General features: G+C 57.2%; 1 protein-coding gene across 2 annotated transcripts in view; it reads left to right on the top strand.

Annotated features, from left to right (window-relative positions):
* NUP210 (nucleoporin 210) overlaps positions 1-11,884 on the top strand; it is a 105,051-nt gene extending 93,167 nt beyond the window's left edge. The window contains exons 33-40 of one of the 2 annotated variants that reach the window (XM_077857670.1): positions 369-505; positions 3,126-3,243; positions 4,254-4,400; positions 5,929-6,179; positions 7,145-7,361; positions 9,060-9,155; positions 9,232-9,315; positions 10,469-11,884. In XM_077857670.1, coding sequence (XP_077713796.1) covers positions 369-505; positions 3,126-3,243; positions 4,254-4,400; positions 5,929-6,179; positions 7,145-7,361; positions 9,060-9,155; positions 9,232-9,315; positions 10,469-10,569 — 1,151 coding nt within the window. In that variant the 3' untranslated portion in view covers positions 10,570-11,884. Of the gene's footprint in view, positions 1-368; positions 506-3,125; positions 3,244-4,253; positions 4,401-5,928; positions 6,180-7,144; positions 7,362-9,059; positions 9,156-9,231; positions 9,316-10,468 lie in introns of those variants that run through there. The other variant, XR_013357360.1, reaches the window with a different exon arrangement.
* Positions 11,885-15,044: the final 3,160 nt, after the last annotated feature.

Here is a 15,044-nt window from a genome sequence, read left to right as displayed (position 1 = left end):
GGCGGGGGGGGGGTGCTGTGGGGAGGGCCAGCTCCCAGGTCATCCCGGGACAAGGAATGATCATGGGATTCAGAGCAGGGAGGTGCTGGGGAGAAAGGGCCAGAGGTTCACTGTGGTCAGGGCCGCAGGGGGTTCCAGATGGCCACAGCCAGGAGCCTGAAGGGAGTGGCCAGATGTGGGGTGCAGAGCGGGAGGCATGGGTTCTACCCTGAGAGTGATAGGGTGATGCGTAAGCTCCCCTGACAGCAGTGTGGAGCATGGGGGTGGGCAGGGCAGCCAGGAGGCTGGCACCGTCACCCCGGGGACAGGGTTTGGCCAGAGTATCAGTTGTGGGAAAGACGAGTGACAGCCAGGGCTTCCTCTCCCAGGCCTCTCTGGAACCTGGAGCTCCTCAGCCAGCAGCATCCTCCACATCGACCCCAGGACAGGTGTGGCTGTCGCTCGAGAGGCAGGATCTGTGACGGTTTACTACGAGGTCGCTGGGTACCTGAAGACCTACAAGGAGGTGGGGCTTCGGGGAATGCACAGCTGGCCCTCTGGGGTGAAACCCTTAGCTTTCTATACTGAATGACTCCCTTTTCTTTAAAAAACAAGCGCCAGCAGCGTGCTAGCAGGCAGGATCCGAAGTCATGAGTCTGGGTTCTGCTGCCCACTGGGATTTTCTACATAGGCCTCCACCTCCCACCTCCCCACATTCCAAATGGTGTCAAGGCAAGGGCTGACATCCTGGGCTTGCCCCCCAGCTCCCATGCACTCTGGGGATAGGCAGGAACATCCCCTGCGGGCGTCTCCCCAGGGGTCTCGGCGTGGGCGGGCCATCTTGGCGATTTGGATTTGGCGTCACTGAGGAAGTTAAGCCTCCCCGGCAAGTCACCTTTTGAGTCTTTCTGGAGGCGAACAAAACTGTTCTCTCTCCTATTTATCTCCAGCCGAGAATGAATCAATGAGCAACGTCTGGCTGTGTTCCAAATGTGTCTCATTTTAGAGCCAGTGTGCACGTGATCAAATCCAGCAGGTTAACCTAATAGCTCGCATATTTAGTGCCGGGACTATGCAGCGGGTGAGCTGGTTGCAGATATGGAGCACCTTGTGACTGATGAAGCTGTGCTCTCCCAGGAGGAGCCGCCGAGAGTGGGCAGGGGCAGCGGAGGGCTGGACGAGAGAGCATGGTGTAGGCTAAGGTATGCCGGGCTTGAGAGCCCAGCCCCGATGGCTGGAACACAGGCAGTGCAGGCGGGAGTGGAGGCCGGCGTTGTAATCAGATCATGATACACACTGGGTTCCAGGTAGTTCCGTGGAGTGTTTAAGGCATGGGAGCTCTGGGGCCAGGCTGCCTGGGTTCGCATCCCAGCTGGGCACTGAGGGGCTGTGTGGCATTGGGTAAGTCATTTTGCCTCTCTGTGCCTTGGTTTTCCTGTCTAGAAAATGGAGAGAAGAGTGTTGTAAGGATTAAATGAGTTCATATATGTGAAGCACTTAGAATGGTAGGCAGCGCTTAGCAAATATTGAGTAGATATTAGCTGCAACTGTTACTATTCCAGAATAAAGAGGTGGAAGCTTATGCCAAACCCAGTAGGGACTCATCAGGGATTTTTTCTTTCTAAGTAGAGAGTGATATATATCAGAGGTAAGGTTTGGAATGAGTACTGGTGCCTGACAAAGTCTGCAAACCCAAAGGAAGGGCAGGAGCTACAGGGTAGCCAGCCAGGGGCTGAGGTTGGGCCCTCAGCTGACCCCATCGGGTGGGCATAAACTAAGGGTGGATTTAGGGGAGATTCAGAGGGAGGGTCACCAGAGCTTGGTGACCATTTGGAAGTAGGGGTTGAGGGAGGAGTGGGCTCTGAGGAGGACTCCCCTGGGGTCTAGCTTGGGTGACAAGGTGGATGTTGATCCTTTACCCTAACAGGGAAGCAAAAAGCAAAGAGGGGGAACTAATGTGGGTGGAGGATGAGTTAGTTGAGATGTGGCCAGTTTGAGGTGGTTGCAGCTCCTCTCTGGGGCTAGGGGTGAGATGGCAGGTGTTCCTGGAGCTCCAGGGCAGAAGGCTGAAGATGGGTGGGGGTCTACCACACAAAAGTGGTTCTCGAAGACCTGAGAGTTGATGGGAACATGCAGAACATGCCAGAGCAGGAGGAGCAGGGGCAAGGCCTTGGGCCTCCTCTGCAAGGTGTGGAGGAGGAGGAAGAGGAAGAGGGGAGAAGACAGTAGCGTGGTGGTCAGAAGTATGGGAGAAAATGGGAAGAACTAGGGCCAGAGAGCAGGTGCCTCTGCTCAGAGGGCAGTCTGGAGGCAGTGGGCCCAGCCCATAGGCCTTCCTATGATCCTACATCAGCCACGGCCCTGGGAGCTGTATGGGCTTTGGGGAGGATTGAGACCCTATCCCTGCTCTCAGGGAGATCATGTTCTGGTGGAGGTCAGACCCATGGGAGGCAGGAAGCGCTCAGGGGCAGCCCAGAGGTGGGTAGACAGCCTCCAGCTGGAGGGGGTGACACAGGAGCTGGGCCTTCAGGGGCCAGTGGGGTCAGGCTCTGCAGGGGAGGTTGAAAGCTTAAGAAAGACCCACAGCTGGGGTGTTTGGGTGCAGCCAGTGCAGGATGAGCAAAGGGGGTGGGCAGGGAAAAATCTGGGAGGACTTGTATCTGGGTAGAGGGACAAGTGATGGGGGTGGTTGCTTCACTGCCCAGGCTGTGTGAGTTGCATTTTGGCCAGGGTGATTTATTTTGAATGAATGACAGTAAAGTAAAATAGCACCTTCTCTCATTGCTGAAAGACTAATTAACCAAACTGATGAACAGAGAAGTGATTGCAACTGTCACAAGAACCAAAATCCGCAGCCCACCCCAAACTGTTCAATGAATTCAGGCCTGCTGTTCAGCTCCAGGCTCTGCTGTTCAAGAAAAGCAGATTGTTCAGAGGGACAGAGCCAGACCGCAGGGTCTGACCAAGCCAGGGCCTAAGCCCAGCTCCATCACCTCTTGGCACGTCTTTCAGATGATGAGCCTGTCTTGTGCCCTGTGCAAGGGGCAGAATCCCGTCACAGGCAGCAGGGTGAGGTCAAGAGAGTGCCCAGCACCGAGCCCACACGTGGCCGGTGCTCACTGCAGCTGCCTCGGCTCCCTCCTCAGATAGTGATTGGTGTCCCTCAAAGGATCGTGGCCCGTTCCGTCCGCCCAGGCCAGACCGGCTTCCAGGAGGCCTCCAAAGTGACCGTCACCGTGGGAGACAGAAGCTCTAACCTGAGAGGTAGAGAGTGAGGGGCTTGCTTGGTCTGGGGAGGGGCCCTGCCAAGCTCAAGGGCTCCTCATGCCCTTGTCTGCTGCGATTTTCTCTGCTTTTCCCACACAAACTCACCCCACAGCCAGAGAGAACACCTAAACCCCCCATGGGCCCATTCCTTCCAGCTTTTGAGAAATCCCAGTCCTCCACAAGTAGAGATGGTGCAAAGAGATCTTCCTAAAAGAGCCTGGCACCCAGAAACGTCCTGTTTCTGAGTCAGAAATGCCACTTTAGCCCTCGGGCACCCGAGTAAAGAAAGCCACCCTTTCTACCACTCATCCCAGCGGGTACTGACTTAGCAGGCCTCACTGCTGATTTGGGTGTTTGTAATTACCTCTTCTGACTCACGTGCAGAACATTCGACCCTGTCCCCTGCCCCTGACAGCCCTGGACAGCAGCTGTCAGAAATAAATACATCAATACAGGCTGTTTGGGTTTTGTTTTTGTTTTTTTTGTTTGGTTGGTTCTTTTTGAAACCACTTAACCGGTAGGATTAAATATGGCTGTTCTTGTTCGGATTGATGAGGCAGCTTTACTGCATCCCAGTAACCTCTGTTTTCCCACCTCCGTGCACGAGGGCAGCTGCACTGTGCCGTTGCCAAAGTGATACTCAGTGTATTAGCGGAGAAGTGTTGCCCTCCTGATGCCCAGGAATAAATTGCCCATCTTCCCCTGCTGCCGGTGACAGAGGACGTGCATTAGTGGCCCGACCCACCTGCCGGGCTGCTGGATGCAGGCTCTCGCACAGATGCTGAAATTCCGATCTGAGGTTGCCCACCACTCAGAATGACCTTCCTCATCCTTATAGTCACCCTCAGCTTTTATAGTCTGTGGCACCACTGTGAAGCTTCCGGCTGCCCTGGGAGCCCCGTGCAGAAGGAGCGTGGGGCACAGGTGCCACTTCCCAGCCCAGCCAGCCTGGGCGTGGCGGCCAGTCGTCCTGGCCCAGGCCCTTCTTACCCACCTCCCGTCTCCAGGTGAGTGCTCCCCCACCCAGATGGAAGTCATAGAGACTCTGCACCCAGAATCGCTCATTAGCTGCCAGCTCCGGTTCAAGCAAGAGGTCTTCGATTTCCCAGCACGCGACATTTTCACAGCAGAACCGGGATTTGACACGACTCTGGGTAAGTTCGGGGGTTGAATGAGAAAATTGGCTCCCTTGAGGTGTTTGGCTCACAACAGCCATCTGCGTGGAGGCGCCATCAGGAACCCAGCCCGGGGACAGATGCCACTACTCTGGCCTCTGGTTCCTTCCGGCCACCGGGAGGGGTTGGCAGTCCTGTGCTGTGTGATGGCCATTGTCCACAGCTGCCTACACACACACAGGAAGGACGTGCTTCGGAGTTGGAAGACCTGGGTTCAAGGTTCAAGACCTTCTGTGCTCTTTCTAGTGCTGAGCCAGTGGGTATTGAGGCTGTTTCCCTTGGTGAAATGGGCAGGAAGGTGCCTTGCTCTGCCTACATGAGAGGGCTGAGTGGTGCACGCGAGAGATGGCTGGAGGGGGCCTGGTTAACTAGTCAAGGGCCATACTGTGTGTCTCAGCATAACTGTTCCACCGTCCATGGAGCTGAAGGCTGGAACCCCAGTCTGGAGTGACCACCTGGACCCCCAGCATGCTGGCCCTGAGAAGAGTGGTCCCCCCCTGGGGTGCTTCAAGGGTTTAGGAGGATAGTTCCTGTGACATGCTTAGCACAGTGCCCAGCACACACTCCTAGGAGTCCTCAATGGTAGCTGCCAATGTCATGATAATGATTGTTGATGAGCATTTGGCCCATTTTTCCGTTCCTTCCAAGAACATGCAGCCCAGTCTTAATTAGGAGGAGTTAGCAACAGCATGATGCCAGGCCATAAGCCCAGCTGCAGCTCCCCGTGGCCCGGGTCAGCACCTAGGCCTCTGCCTAGGATGCAGGAGGTACATCCTCAGGGCACATCGCATGTGGGGCCCAAGCTTTGGGCTTGGCACAGAGCAGGCAGTGGGTGGTCCTATGCCCTATTTATTCCCTAAATGGTGCCATGAGGGGTGCAATGCTAGTTCGGTAAGGAGGCTGACTCACTGAGGGTGCTTGCCTGGCATGGGCACAGAAGGGACTCCAGTGCAGGCACCCTGGTTCCAGGCTTGGAGGGGCCTTCCAGGGCAGCACTCAAGTGTTCATTTAACTCGTTTATCTACTCAGGGCCAGGCATAGAGGATCCAACAGGTACCAAAATAGTCCTGATCCACACCCTCCCAGAACTTTCTGCTGCATCTGGGGCCATAGGCTGTGCTGGGCGTGAGCCCCAGCTGACCTGTAGCCCAGCATCGATCGGGTCATGATGTCTGTTCATCATTTACTCACTGGCACTCTGAGCCAGGATGGCTGGGCCCTGAGATGCAGAGCTGGCCCCCATGTTCCTACTCCCAGGAACGATAGGGACCTGATGAACAGAGCATTCTGAGAAGGGAGCGAGAGTGCTGGTCACAGAAAGGGTGCCCAAGCTGGACTGGGGGTACCAAAGAGGGACATCCCTGGAGGGTCCAGGAGGAGGTGATGCCTCACCTGAGCTCTGAAGGATGAGTAGGAGCTGTCCAGTTAGAAAAGCAAGGAGGAAGTGTAGCATCAGGGCATGGGTGGGAGAGGGGACAGACAGTGTGGAACACCCTTGTCTGCACAGGCCGGTACCTCTGCTTGGTCACGATGCACAGGCTGACGGACAAGCAACTGAAACACCTCAGCATGAAGAAGACGGCACTGCTGGTCACTGCCTCCATCCCGGGCAGCCACATCTCTGGAGAGCATGTGGGCGCCGAGGTGCCCTTCAGCCCAGGGCTATACACTGACCAGGCTGAAATCCTTTTGAGCAACCACTACACCAGCTCCGAGGTCAAGGTCTTTGGTGCCATGGAGATTCTCGAGAACCTGGAGGTGAGTGGCATCCGCACACGAACCAGGGGCCTTTGAAAGGACCAGGAGGAGGCAGGGAGTTCTGGGTAGAACATAGAAGCCTTGGACCACCTCTCTTTAAAATTAAAACTTAAAAATAAAAGTAAATACTCTTTATCCTTTTCTTTGTTTCCACAGCACCACTGTTACCTGTGAGCCTGTATAATTGTGTTAATTACTGTGATTTCTAGAAGTCTTCCCCAGCCAGGAGTTAAGCATGGGAGGGCAGTACTTAGCATAGGGCTTACCTAGTACCTGCTAGTGTTCAGTGAACATTTAGTATGTTCGATGAATGAAGTCAGTGCAGGGATGCGCGCTGCCATGGGGCGGGGGAATAGCTCCAGTCTCTAACCTGTCACTGCCTCCTGCACAACTGTACTGAGCTCTGGGCCTCAGTTTCTCCATCTGCTGATGCTGGATGAATGATGTCCTGGGTCCTACCACCCAGCAAGCTGGGAGGAGACCTGGGGTGATGTGGTGAAGAGGTTTTTGGCTCCTCTGTTCACTCCATCCATGTCTCACTGCCGCAAATGTGGCTGAATATTCTTGGAGCAAGACAGGGATGAATCCACTGCTGGTGACGGAAGGCCTGCCAGGCCCTGGGGTTTGAGCTGCTGGCAATCGGCCATTAACAGAGCTCCAGGCTGTTCCCTTGGAAAGTTGGCGTTTGGTGATAGTTCATGTTAGTTTAGCATTTTTTTAAAGAGCACTGGATTAGAATTCAATGATATTGATTTGTCCTTTCCTCAAAAACACTCCACGTACACACGGTGTGCTCCTTCCCTGACTTTGCAGATTTCACGCTGTCGGTTAGAAGTACCCAGGCATCATCACTGGCCTGGGAAGTGGGGCTGGGGAGGGGTCTTCACCCCTAGCCTTCGGGAGGGGAGCACAGCATGTCAGACAGCAGCGAGGGTGCAGCTCTCCAGCCCTGACGTCTCTCCCAGGTGAAATCAGGGTCCCCAGCTGTGCTGGCCTTTGAGAAGGAGAAGTCTTTGGGGCTCCCCAGCTTCATCACCTACACAGTCGGCATCTCAGATCCTGCGGCCGGCAGCCAAGGGCCTCTGTCCACCGCCTTGACCTTCTCCAGCCCCATGACTAACCAAGCCATCACCATTCCGGTCACCGTGGCCTTTGTGATGGATCGCCGAGGCCCTGGTCCTCGTGAGTCATGGGATGGGACACAGCTGGGATGGACCTGGGCAGGGAGGGCTGGGCTGGGTCGTCTCAGTTTTTGGGAAACTGGGGGTGTCAAGAACTGGACAACTCAAAACTACAGAATGTCCTGCAAGGCAAATATCACTCATTCAAGCAGCCATGTGCACTTTGCTTCCCCATCTATTCTCAACCTGGCAGCCAGAGGGATCCTGTTGAAATGTGACTAGGTCATGCCCCTCCTCGCTCAAAATTCTGCTATGGCTCCCACCTCCCTCATGAAGTAAAGCCCAAGTCTCTGCAGCGTCTTGAAAGGCCCTACATAATCTGCCTTCCTGACCCAGTTATGCTTATCTCCCCCTTGAACACCTTGCTCCAGCCACTCTGGCCTCCTTCCTCTTTGGGAAGCCAAAGAGGCTTAGCCCCCAGCTAAGCCCTTGGCATTCACTCTTCCCTCTGCCTGGGATGCCTTCCCCCCTTGGCCAACACTCCCACCTCCATCAAACCAACCTTCCCTCAGACATTCTCTGCTCATGAAATAGGAAACCTTGAACTTGACTTCCACTCAAACCCTTCTTCTTCCATAGCACTATTCTCAGCTGTCAGCCTGTAGAATAATTAGTACAGTAGCTTGGGTTTCTACCAGTCTTCCCCAACTAGAGACTAAGTGCTGTATGTGGGGACAGCGCTTAGAACAAGGCCCACCTGACATACAGCAGGTGCTCAGTAATGGATGATTCATCGATTCTGTAGTCATTATTAGCACCTGTTGTGTGCCAGCCCCTGTGCTGGACAGAGGCCTGAGAAGCCTCAAATAGGGCATGGATTATAAACACAGTAAAAAAGAAATGATTCTAAATGTGGCTTCTTCTTAATGTGGCTGAAGAAGTGGGCGGCACCCAGAGGGGGTGGGTGATTATACCTCTGCTGGCTGGAGGGTGTAGTTCAAAGGGGCATGGAAGGATGAGTAGGCAGGGGGAGGGTGATGCAGTCAGAAGGACCCTGGGGCGATGTGCTGGATGAGGAGCCTTGAACGCCAGGCCAGGGGTTTAGGCTTTTTCTTGAGAGCAGGGAATAGCCGGGTCAGGTGTGGCTGGGAGCAAAGGGATGGGGTCAGATCAGGGTCAAGGGCACTTGAAGAGGTCCCGCCTTCTTCCTACCAAGCAGGGATGTGTCCTGACCCAGGACAGCCCGGTGAAGGTGCAGGAGGGATGCAGGTTCAGGTAGAGGGAGATAGAAGAGGAAGCCACTGTCTGGGCCACCCTGGGGCGGGGCCCCAAGAGGAGGGGTGGGCTCCCTTGGTCCATGGGCTTCGGGTCTGTCCAGTACCTTTGCCCAACCCTGACTTCCATTGTCATGCCTGCAGCTCATGGCTTGACATTTTCAACACTGCCTTGCCTTTCCGGGCAACTTGGCTGACTCTCGGGCAGCCCACACCCTCTGGACTCCCCTGGACTCCCCCGGACAGGTCTGTCCTTCCTTGGAACGGGTATGGACCCTTAACCCACTCCAAGGAAGCAGGGCCTCAGGTGGAACCAGGTCGGTTCGAGTGGCCCAAGATGGAATAGGACAGAGCACTGGGGAGACAGCCCCCCAGGGCCAGATGCGGCCCCAGGCCCAGGGCAGGCCACCTCACCCTCTGACCGCACACAGACACGAGGGAACTCGGTGGGTTGGTTTGGTGACCTGTCTTTCCATTGATCGCAGACGGAGCCAGCCTCTTTCAGCACTTCCTGGACTCCTACCAAGTCATGTTCTTCACACTCTTTGCCCTGCTGGCTGGGACTGCTGTCATGATCATAGGTGAGGAGGGCTGCCTTGTGTCCCCTGGTGGCTCCCCACCCCCACCCCAACGCTAACCAGCCCTGTGCTCCTGCAGCCTACCACACGGTCTGCGCGCCCCGGGAGCTCACCGCACCTCCAGCCTTCTCCCCGCGAGCCAGCCCTCGCCACAGCCCCCACTGTGAGTAGCCACCTGTGGCTGCGGGAGGAAGCAGGGATCGGGGCCCCAAACCCCCAGTCTCAGAAGTTCTGGCCCTGGGCAGTAGTGGCAGCTGAGGTGTGAGGCCCAGAAGGCAGACCTGGATGCTGGGGAGGGGGACAGTATGCCGGCCCTGGGCCAGGAGAGCTTTCCCCGGGCCAAACCTCGCAGCGTGGAGGGCTGGCGGCTGGGACCTGTCTCTGCAGGTGGCTGGGACTGGCTCCTACCTGCCGGGCTGCTGCAGAGGGCTCTGAGCTGGGTCAGACCTGTTGACTTGGAGGTGGGGGTTCTGGACTGGCCTGATGACGGATTTCCCCGATGGAGAAGAATCACAAGGGCCCGTCTTCCTCATGGTCCAGTTGTCTCTGGTGACCCTGGGCAATTCCACGGGACACCTCTGAGAACTGCAGTGCCCGGCCAGGAGGGCACATGGCAGCCTTTCTTGTCTTCTGTTTTCCATCTGAGGCTTCTCTCCCCTGAACAGGTTTTTGCTGACCTAAGGGGGCATGGGAGGCTTCAAAGAGTCTGAATTTTGGGGAAGAGAACAGTTTTGTATAGGGTTGCATTTTCCTGGTGACCAGATCCCACATGCATTCTGGACCCCTAGAACCATAGCCTTCCACAAGCATTCCCCAGCCGTCCTTGCAGCAGGCACTGCCCCTTTCTCACCCCGTCTCCCCATGCACCCCTCCCTCTGTGTGCTGGAACCACTGCGGAATACTGGCATTTTCTCTTGAACACTCCAGAGACTTCTGCACACAGGGGAGTCTTTGTTCATGCAGCTTTCTCTGCCCAGGAGCGTGGTCCTGCCCAGGTGCACAGGCCCTTGTCCCCACACTCCTGGGGACCCACGGACACTTCCATGTGGCCCTGAGACCCACTACGTGTCCTCCCCCACAGGTCTGCTATGGGAGGTCAGGGCCTATGCTCCAGGCCTCTCTGCATGTCCAGTCATCACACCTTCCTTGGGTGACATCTCTCCGCCAGCACAGGGCTGCCTGGGGGGGGCCCGGGCCTGGCGGGTGGCCGAGGTAGGCAGCCGACACTTCCTCAGCCGCTGTTCGGCACAGCCGCTGAGGAATGCCCGGCTCTCCCGTTTGCTCTGTCGCTCAGGCCGTCTCTCTTTCCACCCTAGATTTCGCTGCCTCGTCACCGACGCCTTTCAACGCGCTGCCTCCCAGCCGCAGAGCCAGCCCGCCCTCAGGGCTGTGGAGCCCCGCATACACCTCGCACTAGTCAGCGGGCCCGGTCCTGATGCCCCTGTGCCCCCGCGGTGGGGACAGCCCCGCTCAGCTCGGCCCGGAGCCCAGGCCCCCTCGCTGGCTGCTCTGTGGTGTCCTGTAGGCTCTGCTTATTCTTACACGTTGGAGTTGCCGCTGGCTTTGTTTGGTTTTGTTCCTAGCCTTTGCTAAGACTTTGGCTCATTCCTTTATGCCTGGTTGTCGAGGGTTTCCGGACAACGTGCAGCCATGCTTTTCTTCCCCTGCCGTCTCTAGAACCACTCTCTTCTCAAGACTTCGAGCACGCAGAAGCTCCGTTTACTAGGAGGGGATGTTACTGCGGTGGCCTCAGGGAAAGGACTTTTTAATTACTTCTTAATTTGTGTGGGGTTCCCCCCGACCATGTGGAAACTTCACCCCTAGTCTGGCTCCTGCTAGGAAATGAGGGGAGTGAACACATGTGAATGTCAGGTGCTCACCCCGTGACTGCACAGAAGCCTTAGGAACGCAGCGATGGGGACCCCACGTTGGCTCCCCCTGCCCTGGGGGACACTAAGGGGCCACAGGAGCTGCGAGCCAGGCTACTTTTTGCCCCTCTGTGGGCCACTGTGAATCAATGGCATCCTCTGTTTCTGTTTCCTAAGCATGGAAACGTCTCCTGGACTGGGCCGCAGCCCCAGTGGGATGTTTGGTGGCATCTGGTTCCTTTTCCTTCTCCCCGTGTCTCTGCCCACCTAAGGGACATGGGGATCCTAGTTAGGAAAACATCCTTGAGCCAGAGGCCGGGATCTTTCCTTCTGTTTGTTCTTCTGGAGAAGCCACTGTGTTCCACCCAAGCACAAAGACCCAGTGTTACCTGTTCCCCCTTTTGTACTATGGTCATGCACCTCCGCAGACCTGAGCCTCCGGCCCGCCCGGCGCGGGACCGGTCTCCCCGTGGCAGCACCCTGCCGGGCCACGGAACCCGACCCTGGCCAGTGAGGAGGGTGGGCCTGCCTTCCGGGAAGGGGCCCTCCTCCTTCCCAGCCCCTTGTCCCTGCAGCGTCCGAGGCCTCCGAGCCAAGCGCCGTGCCACTCTCAGGAAGAACTGGAGACGCATCCCAGAGCCAGGCACGCGTGCTCACCGTGTGCGGGAGTCATCCGCTCAGCTCCAAGCCGCACATGGGAGTCCACTTCAGGCCTCCAGGGCTGGGCTGTGCGATTTATTTTTCTAAAGCTGGAGACAGGAAGAATTGTGCCTTTGCATATTACTTAAGCTCAAACTGACAACTTCGATGTAAATAGGCGCATTTCTATTGGGTTTATTTAATAAAGCTCTATATCATTTCTTACGAGGGGCGTGCTCATGGCTGGAACTGCATGCGTGCTGCCCGGGAGGGACCCAGGCTCTGGTGACTTTGTTTCTGGTCGCGGGGGCTTGGGGAGCAGTCCGTCCTGCTGCCCCAGTGCACCACTCCTCCCTTCTCTGGCTGGCCACCAAGGCCTCCCTCCCTGCTGTCGTCCCCCGGCTGCCAGCCCAGGGTCCCCAGAGGTGCCCGAGGATGGGGCCCTGCCCACACGTCACTGGCTAGCCCCACGGCCCCCCTTTGTCTCTCTCTCTCTCCCTTGGGCACCTCTCACTCTGCATCTGTCCCTTCCTCCTGTCACCCCATTTTCACCCCTGCTCTCAGAAGCTGACCTCCCTGAGGCCACCACTCCCCACACTGACTCCAGCCTGGACTCCACCCGCCCTGCCCACCAGCACCTGCCTCCACGTCCCCAGCCCCTCGCCCTCTGCCTGTCCCAGTGCTTACTCCCCTCAGGGATGGTCCTCTGCCCCCTGCGACTCCCAGGGCCTAGCCTTCTGCCTTCACAGAGCACGCACCTGGGCGCACCCGGGGCCCAAGGTTCTGCAGTCCTGCGTCGCGGGTGTGGAAGTGGAGCAGAGGCCTGGAGAGACCAGGTGGCCGCCCAAGGCGAGCAGGCCACCCAGAAGAGCTTCTGGCAGAGGCCGCCCATCCCCCCACATCACCTACCTTCTTCCGCGGGCCCAGACCCCTGGCTCGGGGTTGGGTGGACAGTGGCCACAGTACCGTCAAGGTCTCCCAGCCCTTTAGGCTGCCGGAAAGGCAGCATGCAGCTGCGTTGTGGGGCCAAAGCATGAGCATGGTGTCCCATGCAGCTCCTGAAATGGACTCACGGGAGGTGCGCCCCCACCTGGCCAGGCAGGCTGCGTGCGGGCGACCCGAATAGCTAGGCCGCTGGCTGGGGAGCCTGTGCCTGGACGCAGGACAGCCTCCCTTGACATGAGAGAGGACGCTCCCCACAGCTTCAGGATCCAGTGGGTCTTCCGCTGCAGCCAAACCTAATCCCCAGCGATTCAGTGGCAGCCCCTGACAGCAAGCCTGGCGCTCGGCTCCCCGCCCGCCTCCTGCAGGCCACAGAGCCAGAGCCGGCGCTCCGCTCCCACCCGCACCGTGGACACTCGCCCCTGCACACTGAGGTCCCCTCCCCAGACCCTCCCCGCCCACACCCTACATCGGGCCTGTCTCTCCGTGCCCGCGGATCTGCCATCCCCAGCAGCCTCCCTGCCCCGGCGGCTCCTCATCTCCGCTGCCCCATCTCCCCAGCCAGCTGCTCACAGGCCTGACCGTCACGCCCTCCTGCTTCAACCCTGCAACGGTCCTTGTGGCCCCTCGGTACACACCCAGCAAACTGCAGTTTCCAGACAGGCTCAGCCCCTTCCCCTCTGCTCTTTATCCTCAGGGAGAGGCCGCCACCTAGGCTATCCCCCCACCCCAGGTCCTGGGGCTTTGGTACCAGCCAGGGCTGGGGTGGGTCCTGCACCCACCTTCTCCCTCCTGCATGCTGCTCTGGTCTCTTCCCCTCTCTGGGCCTCAGTTTTCTCCTCTGTGAAGTGGGCACAGCGGTGCCTGCAGAGTTCCTATAAAACTAAGCAAGAAGCCAGGTGTGAAGCCTTCCTTTTGGGCAGTGGGCTGGTGAACAGGGTGTCCTCTCTCCCAGAGTAAATGGCTGATCTGGCTCTCGGAGGGGATGATGGGGGAGGGAGAAGCGGGCCGGGGGTGTGGGGAGGAGGCCCCAGCTCCCCGTGGGAGGCTCTGTGTGGCAGATCTGGCACTGAGGGCCCCGGGCAATGGGGGTGACAGGGCACAGACATGCTTAGCGGCTAAGTGCCAACTTTAGGACGTGTGAGCCCCAGTCATGGCCTGCCCGCGCTGGGAAGCTGTGTGTGGAAGCTAAGAAGCTAAAAGCACCGTCAGTGCCCCAGGCCTCATTCCCCGGATTGGGAAATGAGGAAGACACTGTCCTCGCAAGGATCCTGTGAGGACAAAATGAGCTGATAGACGGGAGGCGCTGTGTCCACATATGCTGCTGTCACTGTTGTTGGGAAAAGCTGGCACGGGGCCCATGAGGGTCCAGATGGAGAAAGAGCGTTCATTTGGAGAATGGCGAGATAGACAGCAGGTGAGAAAGAGAGAGGGTGCTCCCCTAGCGCCCTGGCCCTCTGTTGTCATGCCCAATGCTGTGTTGCAATTGTCGGACCTCACTATCCCCAGCTGGGACCTCCCTGAGGCCGGTTCTACTACGGCCCCGGGACCTGGCACACAAGAAGACCTAGCTAGAAAGCATTCAATCAACGTCCTGTGTTCAGCACAGGGCCTGCCTGACATGCAGCACTCGGTAAGTGTCAGTATTGCCTTCAGGGAGGCCCCCTCAGCAACACAAGACGGCTGCCAAGATCCAGGCATCACATCACATCCAGACATGGCGGCATCCAGAAGAAGAGAAAAGGCAAGAGACAAGCTCTCCCTGTCTCCTGAGCACTAAAGACTTCGTTCTGGAAGGCTCCTCAGCAGACAGCTCCCTTCCTATCTATAGCTGGGGTGGGCTCTGATGGCCATTCTGGTCCCATGGCTAGTGAGGGCGATGGGATGGTCGTGTCCATGTGGCCCATCAGGGCTGACTGGATGTCAGCGTGTCAACCCTCTCAACTGGTTTCGGATCCAAATAGAAAGGCCTCAGCCTCTGCTCAGTTGGTTTTCTCTCTGATAATGGCATTTTCCTCCCTTTACCCATCTCGGATACTCTAGAGTTAGCCAGACACACGGGTGGGAAGCCTGGGCCTTACCTGCAGAGGTGAACACCATCTTAAAGCACACACGGCGCAGATGCATGTGCTGCCGGAAGCAGGCCGACCTTGCCAGAAGTGAGGCATTGACAAAACCAGAGGACGCACAGCACATTCAGCTTTCAGCTCCCAAACTAACCATGCTACTTTCGCTCTCTAAAGGGTGCCAAAAAATGCTTTTAGCACCATTTAGCACTAAAAATATAGTATTGCATATAGTTTTTTTTTTCTCCAGATTTCCTAAGTTTGGACAAAAATTAACTCTCTGTGCCCATTTCTCCCTGCTTCTGTGTGTGTGTGTGTGTGTGTGTGTGTGTGTGTCTTGGGTGCTCTGGAAATGTTCCATCTCAAGGTCTGATGGA

Source organism: Canis aureus, chromosome 19 (assembly GCF_053574225.1).
Source record: "Canis aureus isolate CA01 chromosome 19, VMU_Caureus_v.1.0, whole genome shotgun sequence".
Lineage (NCBI taxonomy): Eukaryota > Metazoa > Chordata > Mammalia > Carnivora > Canidae > Canis > Canis aureus.
Note: the sequence above shows the minus strand (reverse complement) of the source record. Positions and strands in the feature narration are given on the sequence as shown.